The 17,784-nt window shown below is 34.6% G+C and overlaps 1 protein-coding gene across 4 annotated transcripts in view; it reads left to right on the top strand.

The window, feature by feature from the left end:
• zmynd11 (zinc finger, MYND-type containing 11) overlaps window positions 1-17,784 on the top strand; it is a 144,515-nt gene that overhangs the window by 81,598 nt on the left and 45,133 nt on the right. For 2 of the 4 annotated variants that reach the window (XM_039753596.1, XM_039753595.1), the window contains 2 exons: window positions 2,893-2,976; window positions 7,419-7,580. The exons of 1 other annotated variant lie outside the window; for it this stretch is intronic. In XM_039753596.1, the coding sequence (XP_039609530.1) occupies window positions 2,893-2,976; window positions 7,419-7,580 (246 nt within the window). The remainder of the gene's footprint in view (window positions 1-2,892; window positions 2,977-7,418; window positions 7,581-17,784) is intronic. One more of the 4 variants, XM_039753597.1, reaches the window with a different exon arrangement.

Genomic DNA, 17,784 nt, shown 5'->3' with positions numbered 1-17,784 from the left:
ATGGAACTTTTTGGCCAAAATGCAAAACGCTATGTGTGGCGGAAAACTAACACTGCACATCACTCTGAACACACCATCCCCACTGTCAAATATGGTGGTGGCAGCAGCATCATGCTCTGGGGGTGCTTCTCTTCAGCAGCAACAGGGAAGCTGGTCAGAGTTGATGGGAAGATGGATGGAGCCAAATACAGGGCAATCTTGAAAGAAAACCTCTTGGAGTCTGCAAAAGACTTGAGACTGGGGCGGAGGTTCACCTTCCAGCAGGACAACGACCCTAAACATAAAGCAAGGGCAACAAAGGAATGGTTTAAAACAAAACATATCCATGTGTTAGAATGGCCCAGTCAAAGTCCAGATCTAAAACCAATCGAGAATCTGTGGCAAGATCTGAAAACTGCTGTTCACAAACGCTGTCCATCTAATCTGACTGAGCTGAAGCTGTTTTGCAAAGAAGAATGGGCAAGGATTTCAGTCTCTAGATGTGCAAAGCTGGTAGAGACATACCCTAAAAGACTGGCAGCTGTAATTGCAGCAAAAGGTGGTTCTACAAAGTATTGATTCGGGGGGCTGAATAATTACGCACACCCCACTTTTCAGTGTTTTATTTGTAAAAATTGTTTGGAATCATGTATGATTTTCGTTCCACTTCTCACGTGTACACCACTTTGTATTGGTCTTTCACGTGGAATTCCAATGAAATTGATTCATGTTTGTGGCTGTAATGAGACAAAATGTGGAAAAGTTCAAGGGGGCCGAATACTTTTGCAAGCCACTGTATATATATATATATATATATATATATATATATATATATATATATATATATATATATATATATATATATATATATATATATATATATATATATATATATATATGAACACCTGCATTTCTTGCTGGTTAATAAATAGGCTTACTTCAAGTGCAGTGCTGTCATAAAAGTCCTAAAATTCCACATAATATTTTTTTTAAAAATCAGTTGAAAATTGTTATCTTAGGAATGGTCTAGGGTACAAAGTCTGGGAACAAACAAGAAAAGAACCCTACTCACTGTGCTGTTTGTAAAGTGTATTGTACTGTGTTGTCTGCTGTTTGTTATGGTATTAAAGTACCCACAATATACACACTTTTTGAACAGGAAACACAAATAGTGATGCACTTATTTTGAAACATACCTATGCTATTAGACCAATCCTCTATATGAGCATGCAGTTACTTGTGCCTAAACAATTGGTAGTAGGATGAGAAGTTAGTAGATTATCAAAATCTGTATCTCAATGGCTCCACAGTCAGGTGGACATTAATGACTGTTTTAAATAATAACATGAGTATAAAATCATCTTCCATGGAAATCATGTTTTCACGCAGCAAGATCTTGCACTTAATCCTTTTTATGAAGGAGCCAGTGGAAGAGTACCACCAGGTGGCACTCCATTTTTAAGTGTTTCTGCACTAAATGAGGAGCATTGACCTTTTTGTCTTTCTTCCATAGGCTGCACATGCCACAGTTTATCAAGACATAGATTAGGCTCTTATTTTCAGATGGTCAGGTTAGTCAAAAGCAAGCTGTTTAACTGGAATATGCTTTTTGTGGACTGTTAACTCAGTGGAAATTCTAAGACATACTGTTATGCACAGGCATTTTTCATGGTATTCAGTTTTGACCCTAGAACACTGTCAGTTTGAAAGAAAGATAGGTCATTTGGCTGCCATTGGTGGGTGCGGCAATGCGCTGTAATCAGCACATAGTCCCAAACCTCATTTATTAATTGGAGTTGTTAACCCAATGTTTGGTACTTCAGTTGTCTGGTACAGTCATCAAAGTAAGTGCTATGGAATTTTACCAATATCTATTAATTATATGAGTCAAGTTATGTTTAAATTGTTGTCTTTTTTAAGTAATGGAGTTTTAATGTCAATTTACATTTTTTTTTTAAATTTTGACATGTATTATAATGCATGAAAGTAGATTATATTTTTCATAAAATTTTAGAATTCTGAATTTTTACCAAATGAAAACAAACAAACATTTGTTTTATGCTTTATTTTTAATGAGAAGTATAAGCAATTGTAAATACTAATAATTAGTTGTAGCTACATCACTTCAAAGTCTTTTTAGATGCAATAAGGTATTGATAATACTAAATCTTTGAAAGTAATTATACTGAAATAGAAAAATGTTGGCCATGGAAAGTCATAGGATCATTTTATTGCACCTTGGCTAACTTAATTAACTAAGATTAAGAGACGATTAGGGCAAGCTGTTATGCCTAATTCTTAACCACAGTGTTCTTATTTAGAGTTCCCCTTGCCAAACAGAAATCTATCTAACTATGCCATCACCAGTCAGATACAAGAGGATCATTTCCCAGTCTGGAGAAGATTACAGAGCCATTTCTAGGTCTATGGCCCTTCACAAGGGCCATAGACATGCATTCTTTCTCCACATGGTTAAAGTTTAATGTAGCAGTCAGTTTTTCTTGGAGTGTCCCTCTAATTCCAAAAAAACACCATAGGAAGAGCTGTGAAAATTCCCATCAACATTACATACAACAGGTACCCAAAATATTTATAGATTAGCCATCTTCTCTCTTGCTTCACCTATGGCCATAAAATAATGCAGATTCTCATGCATTATAAACTTTGTCGTCTAATATGTAACATAGAAAAATTTGGTTCAAAAGTTGATGTCACAGTAAGGCTACCATAGCAAACTACCTTAAACAATGCTCTTTGCTACAACATATGATGTACATTCAAACTTCTTGTAAGTCTTGTGATTTTTAAACATAAGAGCATAGCATCTTATACCTCCTTTAGTTTCATTTTTGGCCAGCTTTTCAAAGAGTAAGCTAAAAGTCATTATAAAGTTTTTGTATTTGTACTGATTAGGTTAAGCTCCTTAAAGAAGGAAAGAAGAACACGGAGGATGACCTGTACTATGGGAGATCTCAGACAGCCACAGATCCAGTAATGGTGAGCTGTGTAGGGGCTGTTATTACAGATAATTGGCAAGGACACACATTGACATTGCAGAATTCACAAATTTTTATGATGTATTACAGCAAAGCATATTGTGGACCAGATGTGATCTCCAATGCATGAAGAAAATTCTTTGAAAAAGACAAAATAATGACAACCTACAAAGTTATTAAAACTGTTTTTATTTACATTGAGTTCAAGTGCAAAATTGTCTTTCTTTTATAGACTAATTTTGTGTTCATTATAATTTTTTATAAATTGTTGGCCTTTAGTTTGTAATTTTGAATAATAGCCTAGTATCACTGAAAATGTCTATTTTTTGCTGCCAGATTGATATTTATTACTGTATGTTTTAGAATTAAAATTCCTATTTTATAACCATAATCTAACCAAATCAAACTGTACACCAACATTGTTGCCATCCACAGATTAGAATTTCCTAAAAAAAACTTTACAGCAGTTACAATGTAAAAATGTTAAAACTAGTAGTCCCTCTCTCAGTACAAAAATCACTTACGTCAGTTAAACATCACACAATGTACAGTGGCACTATTAAAGTATGCCAAAACCTTTGTAGAGGTTTACTTTGGATGTGAAACATTTCTTAAAATTGCATAAATGTTTTGTCTTTATTACAAATTTAATTACTTACTCTGAATGCCACAAGTTCATAACTAGAATATCATAATGATCTTTTAAGTATAGAACAAGGTGACAAGTTAAAATATTTTAAATGCATTTCAACATTTTTCAACACTTAAAAGTCTCAGTCTAAACTGAGAATTGTTGATGGTGGGTCATGCTGAAATATTTGTACAGATTTAATCGACTTCATAAACAATGGTTCCGAAATGTTTCATATTTTTGTTTTCAGGACAAACTTAGCTACAGTAATATAGAAGCATCTGGGAGATCAAGATCATGTTTTTTTTCCTCCAGAGCATAAAGATTTAAAAAAGTAGTGTTGAACATGTGCATGCATATAGTCACTATGCAATGATCACAAATTATTTTGATTACTGAAACTTATTTATCAAGGCCTTGGGTATATGGAGCTATACATTAACTTTTCACACCTAATCCCACCCTTTTCCACCTCCAAAACAAAATGTTAGGAGTATTCAGTGAGTAAAATAAAAAAAAAAGGGCAATAAATACTTTTTTGTTTTGCAACATTTATTAAAAGTGTTACATTAGCTGTAAACAGAAAATGCACTTCACACACACCCCTTCAAGATTTGTTTTGCTCATATTTGTGGGGCCTAAAAGTCACATCACAATTTATTTAGAACAGTTTTTAGTCAATATTTAGCACATACGTGTATTCACAAGTAATGTAACCAGACCCACTAACAATAATGGAAACTATCAGTTATAATGCAATCACATTCCAACTATTCTTGCAAAGATCTATGCATCAGAACTTCATTGTCATTACATTTCAAGCTAAAGTGTGTGTGGCACTCACATTTGCAGACTACAGCAATACAGTCAAACAAGTAGAAATGACACCATCATTGTTACTGATATTAAGTCAGACCTATGTGTCATTCTCCATTCTCAAATTACATTGAAGAACAGAATATAAGAATGTTGAAAATGAAAAATTGCATTCGAGTGGACAACATAATGTGTCTCCTCACTTGTAGTTTTTATATTTTAATTAAATCTTTAAAATTATGAACAGTATCTTCTAGAATCTTCACTTTTAAAAGACAATCCATCTAAATATTAACAGTAAAAAAAAAAAGTCCAAAATTTTGTATTGCCTGGAATGTTTTAAACTATGCATTAAAAATATTGTAACACATCATTATTTTCATATGCTTCACTTTTTTTTATTACCAATTTATGTATTTTATTGGTTATTGCTGATTATGGTTAAGCTTCCTTTGACATCACTAATAGTTTTGATATTTAATTATTATTCGGGAGGTTTACTTGGCCCTCCTTTTGTATGTATTCCAAAATTGCATAAAATTTTGATCCAAGAGGACATTGAGGTGTTTTTCATACAAATTGGTGATGTAAATTGATCAAGTTCTCATGCTTTTGGCTACTAGGTGACTGCTGTCAGTTAATAAGTATTGGAATTAGATTTTTTCTATGGGGTATCTCTTCTGTTTTGTAGTTGTACACTTTCCATTAAAGATGTAAGCCAAATTGCTTCTTAAACATCAATCATGTCGGTGTCATCCTTTTACGGGTTTTTTTTTTTATTTTTTTAATTATTATCATTATTATTACTTCTCTTGGGATGGTGAGCTGAGCCAGACATGTTATTTACATAATAGAAATGCTATTATATAATTGTTCAGAATGATGTGTTCCCTAATAGTGTTGAAAATTTGCACATATAATGCACCTGATTCTGCTTTAAAAATTACCTATTAAAGTTTTCTGTTACCTGAGAAGGTCCTTTCGGGTTACATGATGTGGCAGAGGGACAATGGTAGCATTTACCTGTATATGCCATATCTTATATCTCATTTTGTTACATCTCCACCACACAACAGCATGTAGAATAAGCAGAATTGAATTGGCCATTGTTAACGGAGAACTAAAATAAGCAATGCGTGAACATCTCATGATTTTTAAATTTTTTTTATTCGTAGCTTTATCTAGTATTCTCCTTCTAGGGCTGTTCCTACCATATACTTAATGCTACTGGAATATTTTATGACATCACATAACTCTTAAATTAAATGGTGTGGGTTCAAGAAATGAAATTTGTATTGATTTTCTGTAACCACAGTAAAATAATATTGAAAGAAATAGCTAATTTATATTTTACATCTAGCAATAATCATGCCTTCTAAAACCTTCACAGTGGTTCAGTGGTTAACTTTGTTAGTGTCACTGGTCACCATCTGTGTTGATTTTGCATGATACCACAGTGTCTGTGAATGTCTTCCAGTTACTAGGTTTTCCTCCCAATGTGTACAATGCTAGTTGGCCTCTCTAAATTGAACCCCTGTTAGTGAGAATGAGTGCTTGCTTTAAATTGCTTTGCAATAGACTTATGCCAAATCCAAGTCTAGTCCCTGTCTTCTGCGTGGTGGTTGTAGGATATACTGTAATTCTTGGGTCTCTAATTTGAATAAAAGAATTTTGAAGGTTGCTGTATGTACACTTAAATCAACACTTTTCAATATCAAGTATATTTTAATAATCCATAGAGCAGTTCCACCACAGTTATTTTTGCCGTCTTTCTGCAGACTGCTCTGTCTGTTACTATTCATGAATATGCCATGGTATGCAAATAATTCTTGGGGTAATGAGATTATTAGCATATAGTGCATAAGCGGAATACACATTTTCCTTGCTAACAGTCTAGATTATTCTTAATGTTTTATCTTTCCATTTCTGTTTCTACTTTCATTGTCATAAACTAATGTTGCTTTGAACACCAGTATTGTTTTTAAAAGCATTTGACAATGAAACAAAGTTGTCTTACAAAATATTAAGTAGTTTCTGTTTTTGGAACTGAGTGATTGTCTAATTATTACAGCTGTGAAAAGGGGATTTCATGTGTATAGGCATATCATATATGTAAATATGTGTTTAATTTTGGCTTTCTGTAAACATTCATGAGGGGGATATGGTCTTTGTCCTTTAATTTATTATCACATCAAATCTACATTGATTTCCCTAAAAAATATTGCTTCATTCTATTTGCATTCATGATTTCTTTACTAGTGACAACTTCACTAAAATGGTCACTATTCATACAGGTTGAAGGATATTCAGCATACTGTTTTTTTATTTATGTGTGGTAACATGTACAGCACTTATTAGTTAGAACCTCTTTCAAGCTGTTGATAGGGCAAACCATTAAGATTCTGATTGTTTTGTAATAAGAGTCTACTTTGGCCTTTGCAGAGTATTGTTAAAGTTTCAGCCTAGATTTTTCTTTCTTCCTATATGCCAGACTTCATCCATATAATGTTTACTTGTGAGCTTTATTCTGTTTTGCTCCTTTTCTTTCCTCATTTGTTTCCAGTGTAAGACTTAGAAAAGGATTAAGAAATATGCCTCTGGAAGTGGTTCTGCTAACCTGAAGATGCTCATATCATCAGAAGTATCCCTTGTAAAGACATAATCTGAGATTTCAGACAGTGTATCTATTATGTTGCGTTTGCAGATAAAATAGAAAGGAGTTAAATTCTGAAGACACAGCAGAATCTGTCACATAATGTATCATGATGTAGAGTTATTAAGGCCGAAATCAACATCTTTAGAGATTAAAATTTGAAATTGTTTCGTGCTGGCAAAAAAAATCTTCATTAAATGTATTTAAACATTTAACTTAAAATGTAATTCGTAGTCATAATTATTTTATGGGAATTAATAAGCATTTTGAAGAATGAATGTGTTGAGAGGTAAAACATTTAAGTTGTAATTGTGCAAATATTCTACTGTTTTGTTCTTTTCAGGACTGGGAGACAGAAAAACATGACTGGTACTGCTTTGAATGTCACCTCCCAGGGGATGTTCTTATGTGTGACTCATGCTCTCGTGTATACCACACCAAATGTCTGCCTGACGAATTCAAGCCTAGGGACAACAGCTCACACTGGCATTGCATTGTGTGCAGGGTGAGGTTATCAATTATTCACTGTTATTTTAGAATGAGTACATTATAAATAGTAAAAGAATAAGAATATGATAGTCTACTGCAGTATATGCTAATTTAGAGTTTTACAAGGTAATATACTAGGGATTCTGTGATTCTGATATTTGTATCTTGTTTGTCTGATATGATCATGGTAATCCCTAAATAAATGCAATTAAGTTGTATACCGTGTACTTTAATTAAAGGAGACTTTGAGATGTTTTAAAAATGTAATCGGTTTAAATGAGCTATTAAAATTATTTTCAACATACTATATTATTCACTAAAAAATAAAACTTTTTTCCCCAAGCACAATAGAAAAATACAGCACATGTAATATTTTTTAACTATATTTACCACATATTTCTGGAAACTATTGTCAGTTAACAAGATAAGCCAGTAAAAGGAATTGGTTTACCTCTTTAGCAAAAAGCCCCTTTGACACATGAAAATGAATAATTTAAGAATAGTAAAGGTCAGGGTTCTATTTCGCTGTATACAGTACATCATGGCAAAGAGTGACTCGACTCAATGTTTGAATATGACAAAAGAAAAAATAGTATTTCTCTCATGTAAAAGCATTTGCTAATAAAAAATAGCATCTTCTTTCAGGCAACCTTTGTGTAAACCAGCATGGCTCTTAATTGTACACCACAGTATATAAGGAAACTGATTCTTTCTCTGATCCATTGTCCAGTTGCAAGGTAAACAGTTAAACATAATCATATCTAAAACCCGATAATTAGTATTTTATTTCAAATTATCATTGAGTTTCCAGTTTTCTGTTTGGAGGGGATGAAAAAGTGGGCTTTAATAGTAACACATTAACAAATATTAGTGCTCATTCATTCTTGACCTTAACACTGTAGGGAGAGAATTTTAGAAAAATTTCATTTTCAGTTTTCTTTTGTACAGTATTTGAAAATAATCAGGGCTGTTGATGTTTAACCTAAAGCAGTAAAAATAAAAGCCTACTTGTCAATAAATTGTTAGAATACTGCAGATGTTATTGATCATTTCATATGTATAGCTATTTACATAGGGAAATACATTGTAGAACTGAAAATGCCTATGGTTATTGTCAGTTCATTATGGGCAAATAAATTCAGTTCTGAATTAGTTTTACAAACACCAGTCAGCATTCCTCATTTTTCTTTTGCAGAATTTTCCCTATTCTGTTTTTAAGTAATTTCTGTTCAAGTCTTGGCCTTCCTACCACAGTGCAGTCAAACATCACACCTTCTTCCTTTCCTTTTCTGTGTTGAACCTCATTTGGTAAAGAGTTCTATTGATTTTTGTGGTAATTCTTGGTGATTTTATACCTTAATTAATTGTTTGACACATGAAAGGTTACAGTTGTAACCTCATGCTTAAGTGTAGAAGAAGGTTGGTCTACACTTTTAACACCACCTTAAAAATGTAATCCGCATATATGCTTGTATAAATTCCAGATGGATTTGTTTTATACAAGAAGACTATATTTTTTTCAGGGGCCTCGGAAGGACATTTTTCTCTTCTATTATTCACAGCTCTTAAGAAGGCAGACTATCTCAGTTGATATCTTAGACTAACATTTTAGGAGCTTATTTATATATCTATACTAATAACATATAAATAATAATAAATAATAAAAAAAACAACATTGATGGACTGAAAGCCAGAAGTCTATGTGACCATCATCATCAGGTCCTTCCATGAAAACCCTAAATACAAAGAGGATACATTTTTTTTGTATGAAAATGTGCTATATAAATAAATGTTGGTTGATTGATTGATTGATTGATTGATACTAATAACAGGCAAAGCCCTCACTCACTCACTCACTCACTCATCACTAATTCTCCAACTTCCCGTGTAGGTAGAAGGCTGAAATTTGGCAGGCTCATTCCTTACAGCTTACTTAAAAAAGTTGGGCAGGTTTCATTTCGAAATTCTACACGTAATGGTCATAACTGGAACATATTTTCGTCCATATACTGTACTGTGATAGACTGCAGCTCGATAGCCGTGGAAGGCGGAGTTTCGTATTAAAGCATTTAACCAATCACATTACAGCCATCATTTGTTGCCAGGCAGAGAGAATAGACTGCAGCTCGATAGCCGTGGGAGGCAGAGTTTCGTATTAAAGCATTTAACCAATCACATTTCAGCCATCATTTTTTGCCAGGCAGAGAGGCTTTCACAATCCGTTGTGTAGGCACTCTAACACAGAATAAATGTCGATTAACCTGTTGCTTCAACCAATCAGATTTTGAGTTGGTGTCAGTAGGGCCCTCTAGCAGGCCTGTGGCAACTTTACAGTATTCAGGCCCATTAATTGGATAGAAGCTGATATGAGGAACTCTACGAGGCCACTGAACGCACCACAAATGCTCCGAGCAAAAGATCATCACGCGCACTACGGTCAACTCCATGGCAGGATTCTGGACAATATTATTTGCCAGACACAGACCAGATTTGAAAACCACGAAAACTTGATGTTTGTCACGCTCCTTGAGCCCCAGAAGTTTTGGGAATACAAGAAAAATTTCACGCATGCAGCCTTCTCCAGTTTAACACAAGAGCCATGGAGCGCTTTTTGATCTGTCATGGCTAAAAACAGAACTGACTGTAATGTATGCCATGTATGATTTTTTAGGAAAATCTGCCACTGATCTCCTTGACTTCCTTCATCAGAAAACAATGACAGGTTTTTGCTGAAGATGCTCATAAAGCCTGGGCACTATAACTTCATTCATTTGCTTTCTATTTGGTATAGCATACTGCAGTTCCAAAACCTATATCATTTGTTGAAAGCCCCCATTTCGTAAAGGTTTCTCATATCTTTACAGATAAAAACTGGTATAGATTCTGTTATTTCTTGGGCACAAAGCGAATTAAATGGAAGCTTAGAGCTGTCCATTGTAACCAGTGTAGATGGTTTAGGTTATACTTGTTTGGATGTGGACTGAGATTACGTTTATGGGTGATGTTAGGATAAATGATTTTTCAAATTTGTTGTGTCATAACTACAGACATGGCCGAAATTATTGGCACCCCTGGACTTTTCCCAGAAAATGCACAATTTCTCCCAGAAAATTGTTGCAATTACAAATTTTTTGGTATACACATGTTTATTTCCCTTATGTGCATTGGAGCAACACAAAAAAACACAGAAGAAAAGCCAAATCTGACATCATGTCACACAGAACTCCAAAAATGGAGATAACTGTCCAACAAAGTCCTTTGAAGTTTGTGATGAGTTTTTCAAAACAATATGGGTCTGTAGACAGGTTATCTATGTCAGTCTGAGAGATGCAAACAGTCCTCATACCTGGCTATAAAACTCTTGTCTCTATTCAAGCCATGTTGTAATGTATTAAATTTTAACTTGAGTTTAACTTCCCATTCTTTTCTCTCTTGCTCTGTTTTGAAGTTGCCCATAAGCACTGTAACTTTAAAGTCCCTCTCACAGTGTCCATGGCTGTTGAAGTGGGCCGCTACAGGAACATCTGTGTTGCCATGTTTAATGTGGAACCTGTGTAAATTCATTCTCTGGCAGAGTGTTTGTCCATTTCTCCCATATAGAGTGCAGTGTCAGGACATTTCATGCAGAGAATTAGGTAGACAACATTAGATGATCTGCAAGAAAATGATCCCTTTATGTGATGATCAAGTCGGCAGTGTGGTATAACTATACGGTCTGTATTGTAGATGTGGGCACACGTTTTACATCTTTTCTGTAGGCAGGGAGATGTGCCATTTTCTGTCAGTTCGTTTAGGGAGCTTTGGACAATTAGTTGCTGAAGGTTTGGTGGTTGTCTGTATGCCAGGAGGGGAGGTTCAGGAAATACATTTTTCAGTGTTTGGTCGTTGTTTAGTATTGGCTGAAGTTCTTTTATAATTTTTCGAAGTGTTTCAAGATGTGTGTTGTAGGTGACAACAAGGGGGATGCGGTTCTTGTTGTCTTTATTTTTATATTCCAAAAGGTTGTCTCTGGGTATGGCAGTAGCTCTTCTTATTTGAGTGTCTGTTGTTTTGGGGGTATAACCTTGTCTGATGAAATCTTGTCTGAGCTCCTGCATTTGTTGATCCTGGTAATACAATTGTACCGTATTACTTGGCTAAAAATAATGGAGTGCCTTATATGCTTGGGGTGGAAGCTGTCACTTCTTAGGTAGGTCGGTCTGTCTGTTGGTTTGTGAAAAACAGAAGTTACAAGGGTATTGTTTTTCAGTTGCACGGTGGTGTCAAGGAAGCTGACTTCTCTTTTTGAGTTATTTAGCTTCAGCTTTATGTTGGGGTGAAAAAAATTATATTCATTATGAAAATGGAGGAGGTCCTTCTCACTGGCAGTCCAGATTATAAAGATGTCATCTATGCCATCATCATGGGGGATGTTTGTGTACAGGGCCTCAACATCCATTGTGGCCAGTAACATTCCCTCAGGTAAGGGGCCTAAAGCAGACAGTTTTTTTTTTTAAGAAGTCCGTGGTGTCCTAGATGTAGCTGGTTGTGTTGCGGGCGAGGGGTTTAAGAATGTGTTCCACCCAACCTGAAACCTTTTCTGTAAGGGAGACAATTCCTGAGATGATATGCCTTCCTGGGTTCCCTCCTTTGTGGATTTTAGGAAGCATGTAGAAGTAACCCATTTTGGGGTTCTCTGGAATTAAACTGTTTACATGATCCCTAATGTCAAGAGGAAAGCTACTTACTATCTTTTTTAGTTCTTTTTTGTAGAGAGCTGTTGAGTCTTCTTGCAGTTTGTAATAATGCATAGTATTGGACAATTGTCTTTGTGCCTCCTGTATATAATCTTATGTGTTCATGATGACTAAAGCACCCCCTTTGTCTGCAGGTTTGATAATGATTTCTGTATTTTCCCTTAGTGAATGTATGGCTCTCCACTCATTCCCAGTAATGTTTTCTATCCGATTTTGCTGCCTGTTTAAGATCCCTGGGTAAGCTTAGTCCATCAGGGCTGTTGTGGCTTGAAGGCTTTATTATTGTCAATCTGACAATAAGCAGCTGCTTTGAACCTGTGGCCATACTTCTTCCTTAACCATAATTGTTCTATTTACCTATTCCCAAATTTTGAAATAACCTTGTTTGGTGATGTTTGGTTTTCTCCCTGATTTAAGTATGGACCAATATTGCTTTTGAATTTAATTCTATTTAGTCTGTGTAGTTTCAACCAGATTGATGATTTACAAAAACTGAATCACTTCTGATGAATTGGGATAAGTGTAATGATAGGCACAACTTAATACTTTATTATTAATTTTGATGGCTGATTGTAATAAATATACTACTCCCTCACCTTTTAGGGGTCATCCTTGCATTTGTTGATCATTCTGCGTCTTGGGCAGCTTGCAGAAAACATAAAACACAAGCACATAGCCATACAGTTTTACAAGTAATAAAGTCATGCTTCCTTTTAACATGGTATAACCCTATAATTTAATTATCAGATTGCATATTGAGACATAACTAAGGTGACAAACAACATAGAGCATATTTTATTTTATCACTAATTTTTCAACACAGAATAATCTAACATTCAGAATCCATGTATGAAAAAATAGATGCATCTCCTACTGCTTCTGTATTAATTAAGATAATTTGTGCTATGATCTGGTAATAATGTGCACTTCATTAGTTACTACCATTAGTTACTGAACATTGGCAAATTTATCTAAACCTTTCAAGACTCTGCCACCAGTGTGCCAAGGTCAACAGACATTTACTGTTATCTCTCTGAGAAGGAACTGTTGCTGCTGAGCAGCAAGGGGTGAGTTGTAAGACCATTTCCAAACAATATGAATTTTATCATCCTACATAAAATACATTAGGCCTTTGCCATTTTAAAAGGAGTCTAATAGTACTGTTCACATCATTTCTCATCTTCCTCTGCAGCAACCTTCAATTGGCTTATGAACAGTGCAGTTGTTATTTTGAGCATTTCCAGTGGTTAGGGCTAGATTTTTTTTCGAGTTTGTGTTTATTATCATGAGTACATAGTACAATGAATTTGATTCTAACAGGTCTCCACATAGATCATTAGAATATTGACGGTAATGCAATACCAGCAAATGACACACTCAAAAAAACAGCATTCATAGAATGCAACATATATATATGGTATACGATATGCAATATGCACATGCTGCATTTGTATATAACTTGTTCTTTAGTAACCATATAATCTAAAATCAAGAAGTATCTCTGAAATTAATAGTGTAAATTTGAATGGATCTTTTCTGATCTTCCCTCCAGGATCTTTGTCAAAATGGATTTGTGAGAAAGGTGACTATGTAGAATGGTTTGTTTTTTATTAAACCTTTATGTGTGTTATAGATGTGCTGAATAGAGGTTTGAGATCCCTTCTTGACTAATTTAGCATCTTTAGTAGCTATATTAAATGTTTATGCACCTGTCAATATATTATATTGTTATGATGTCATATCATTATGAAACCAGTAGTTTTAAATGCATATGAGAGTCTACTGGACTAGCAACTTAGCAAACCTGGTAGTCCAGGTACACTTTCTGCATGACCAGCTTTATATAAGGGGTGGAGGGGTTAGACAGTTGTTTCTCAATTCTGGGAGTGTCTCAGTTCTCGGAGAAATAGATGATAGACAGACTCTGATATCATTTTCCACATGCAAACACACCCAGTACTTTGTGTTGATAGCAATCAGTACTGAGAATAAGGACTCAACCACACTATATAACTGTCATCATATTTTTCTTTTTTAGATGGTTTGTTGTTTTCACTTGACCCAATAATCTGTTCATTGTTTGAAAATAATTTTTTCCTTTTTTCCAAACATGCCATCTAGCTTCATTGCTATTGAACAAAGCAGAGTAATTAATGATTGTTGCTCTTGTGTTTGACAGCAGTATACAGAAAATGTCTGATTTGAAGCTTCCCTGTGATTTTTATTGGCTCAGAACATTATGGGAGTGACTGGCACATAGGTTAGCTGGTGTGCTTATGTTTGGTGAGTGGATCTTAGCATGTGTTAAAAACATCAGTCTTCAGGATTACTATATTCTCCTTTAAAACCTGATCTGCAGGGCAGAGCAACGCAGTGTGACAGCTGTTAGCTTTGATTTGCTTATTACAAAATGGTGTATGTGGAATATGTCAATGTTGTCTGGAAAGTATGTTCGTTATTTAATGCTGCTTTAGTTTGTTTAATAAAGGACATTATTTTTTACATTCTAATTGGATGTCTTGTAGGGATAATTTATAATAAGGGAAACAGAGAATAAAGTAGAAGAGGAATACCAGATGGTGGGAACATCAAGTATACTTGATATTTATGAATTACTTACCGATTTTACCAGTTTTTGGTGCCCCAAACCTTTGCCATGTTTCACAGAGCCCAGTTTGAGAAACACGGTTTTAGGTCATTTTATGAGTTGTAGCAAACCCCGTCATTTGAAAAGAGTTAGCTGCTGCATCAGTGTGTATTTTTGTTTCAGAGTTGTACATTTGATGAATTGACTCTGCACTGCACTAGCATTTGTTAGGTATTGCTGTCTGACAGTTACGGAACATCATATCTAAATAATGTAAGGACTTCAGTTGGCAGCTTAGAATTCTATTTGGTATTCCAATTTTTTGTCTTGTCCTTGTATTTTTTTATGCATTTTGGCACCTCACTTGAAGAAGCTAAAATATGCTTCTCCTAAACCTTTTGTGTTAAGGTGTTTAAATGTTCCATTCACTACGACTTTGGTACTTGTTTCTTTATAGTCGTCTTCTCCTATATTCCCAGTATTGGATCCCTGGTTGCTTCAATCACATTTGTTTTATCTCCAGTACACCACCTCCTCCCATCTCTCAGAGTTCACAGCATGTATTTGTATGATCAATAATGAGAAGTTGCAAAAAATTGAAGATGTGAGGGAAAAAAAAGAGACACAGATTTTGAAAGACAAATGGAAAAAATCCATTGCCTAAATCTATTGAGAGGCATCAGAAAACTGGTGAGGCAACCTGAAATTATCATGGTTACCAAAAGGTGATGGAAACTGTAAAAACTTTTTTTTTTGTTTACATCCTAGATTTGTTCATTTTTGAAGTATTTTGGTTGAAAGGTAATTTTTATGATAAGCAGTTTGACACAAATGCATGGTTTCATACTGTTTTACTTTACTGTAATGTTTAAATTAAAACTCCTATCACAACAGACACTTTTAAATAGACAAGCAAGCAGAATGTATACTTACCTCAGGAAAAATAGTGCCAAAAAGCAGTCATACAATATATTATTTCTAATATTTTCATTGTCATAAAAATACCTCGTAAATGATTATGGCATGCTTTTTCCACCTCAAAGTGCACATATTCTGTAAGTTTTAAGGCTTTTGCTTTACATTTGGATTTGTGCCATAGGACTCCCATTTTAAACTAAAACACATGCATGTTAATTTTCTATGACAAATTAATGTACACTGTGATATTAAAAAAAATAACTTGAAATTGCTTAAAATATTTAACTTTTTCTTACAATGCTGCTGATGTTATGAAGACTTACTGAAGATCTACAACAGTGTCCCAGAATTACACAAAAGTAATAGCTCTTTCATTTTAGCACATACAGTTTGCACAATTCTTTAAAGGGAAGAGTTCATGATAAACTTACCAAGAATTTGTAATTAAAATTCTAATAGAATTTTGATTTTACAGACAGTGACATACACATTTTTCTCTCTACCTGACTTTTTTTCAGCGACAGAAAGAAGGAAAATTTGCTCAGTGTAAGACAAGCAATAGTATACTTGGTTGTCGGTTTCAGATAGAGGCAGCTTACTGCACAACTGTCTGTCTTTGTAGCGTTACTCCAAACTGATCCATAACTGCATTAAATATTATGAAGATTGGACTTCATGTGCATTGTCCAACTGATCATGCACTTGAAGGCTAATTTATAATTTGTGCTGAAGTGAATTTCAAAGTCTCAACATACAGTACACTTGCTGACATTATCAAAGAGTAAGTAGAGAAATGCCTTGTCTATTTGTCTATTGTCAAATGTTTGTCTGTTTACATTTTTGAGTCACATTTCCAGAGGAACATTATAGCAGAAAGTCAGGCAGTTTAAGGAGGAAGCTAGTCTACGTCAGTAGAAAAAAATCTATGGTATGCATTTCTTTGACACATCTGGTGCTGCCTGTCTGAGGACCAGAAAATGTAATTGGTGTGAGGTTTACCCAAGAAAGAGGATACATTTTTACAGAAAAGGAGTCCTTTTATAAGCGCCTTTTGAAAGTAGCAGTCTGACTCAAATTGAAGAAAGTGAAAACAAATATTGTGCTCTCAAAAACACCAAATATTTCAGCCACTGCTTATTACTAGGTCTGCAACGATTAGTCGACATTATCGACTCATCATAAACAGAAACTTCAACAGACGCTCTCATAGACATATATAGATATACGCCGCATTCACTGTGTTGCCCAGTCGACACGATACATCAGCGCATCCGCCCTATTGCAAGTGGCAAAAATGCCATTTAAACTAATACAGGTAGACGTGGAAACCGGGTTTTCTAATGAAAAAACAATAACGTTTAAAATAGTATCATTTACATACAATAGATTTTGGCGAATCGTTTACATGCAATTATTTATATCCATTCATACACTCAAAATGTCAATTATTAAATAATTATTATTATTATTATTATTATTATTATTATTATTATTAAATAATTCCTCCCATATAAGTAACATTTCTAGGACTGCCTTCTTCCATCTCCGAAACATTTCTAGACATCCTGTTCTTACGCAACACAGTACTTAAGTATTTGTTAATGCCCTACTGTAATGCTATTCTATCTGGCATCCTACAAAAACTTATCCATCGCTTACTTCTACAAAATTCTACTGCCAGGATAATAACCTGCTGTTCGAAATCCACTGAACATATTACACCTATTCTCTCTCAACGTCACTGGCTCCCTGTTAACTACAGAATACAATGCAAAATACTGCTCTTAACATTTAAAGCTCTCCACAACCTCACTGATCTCCTACAGACTTATTACACTCCTTTCATTCACTCAGATCCTCATCTGCAGCTGTACTTTCTGTACCGAACATCAAACTCTGTGCTATGGGAGCTCGAACATCTCTCTTAGTGCTCCTCAACACTGGAATTCTCTACCCTCTCATATTTGTTTGCTCGATTC

Source organism: Polypterus senegalus, chromosome 5 (genome assembly GCF_016835505.1).
Source record: "Polypterus senegalus isolate Bchr_013 chromosome 5, ASM1683550v1, whole genome shotgun sequence".
NCBI classification, from domain to species: Eukaryota; Metazoa; Chordata; class Cladistia; order Polypteriformes; family Polypteridae; genus Polypterus; species Polypterus senegalus.
This window is presented reverse-complemented; position numbering and strand designations above follow the sequence as displayed.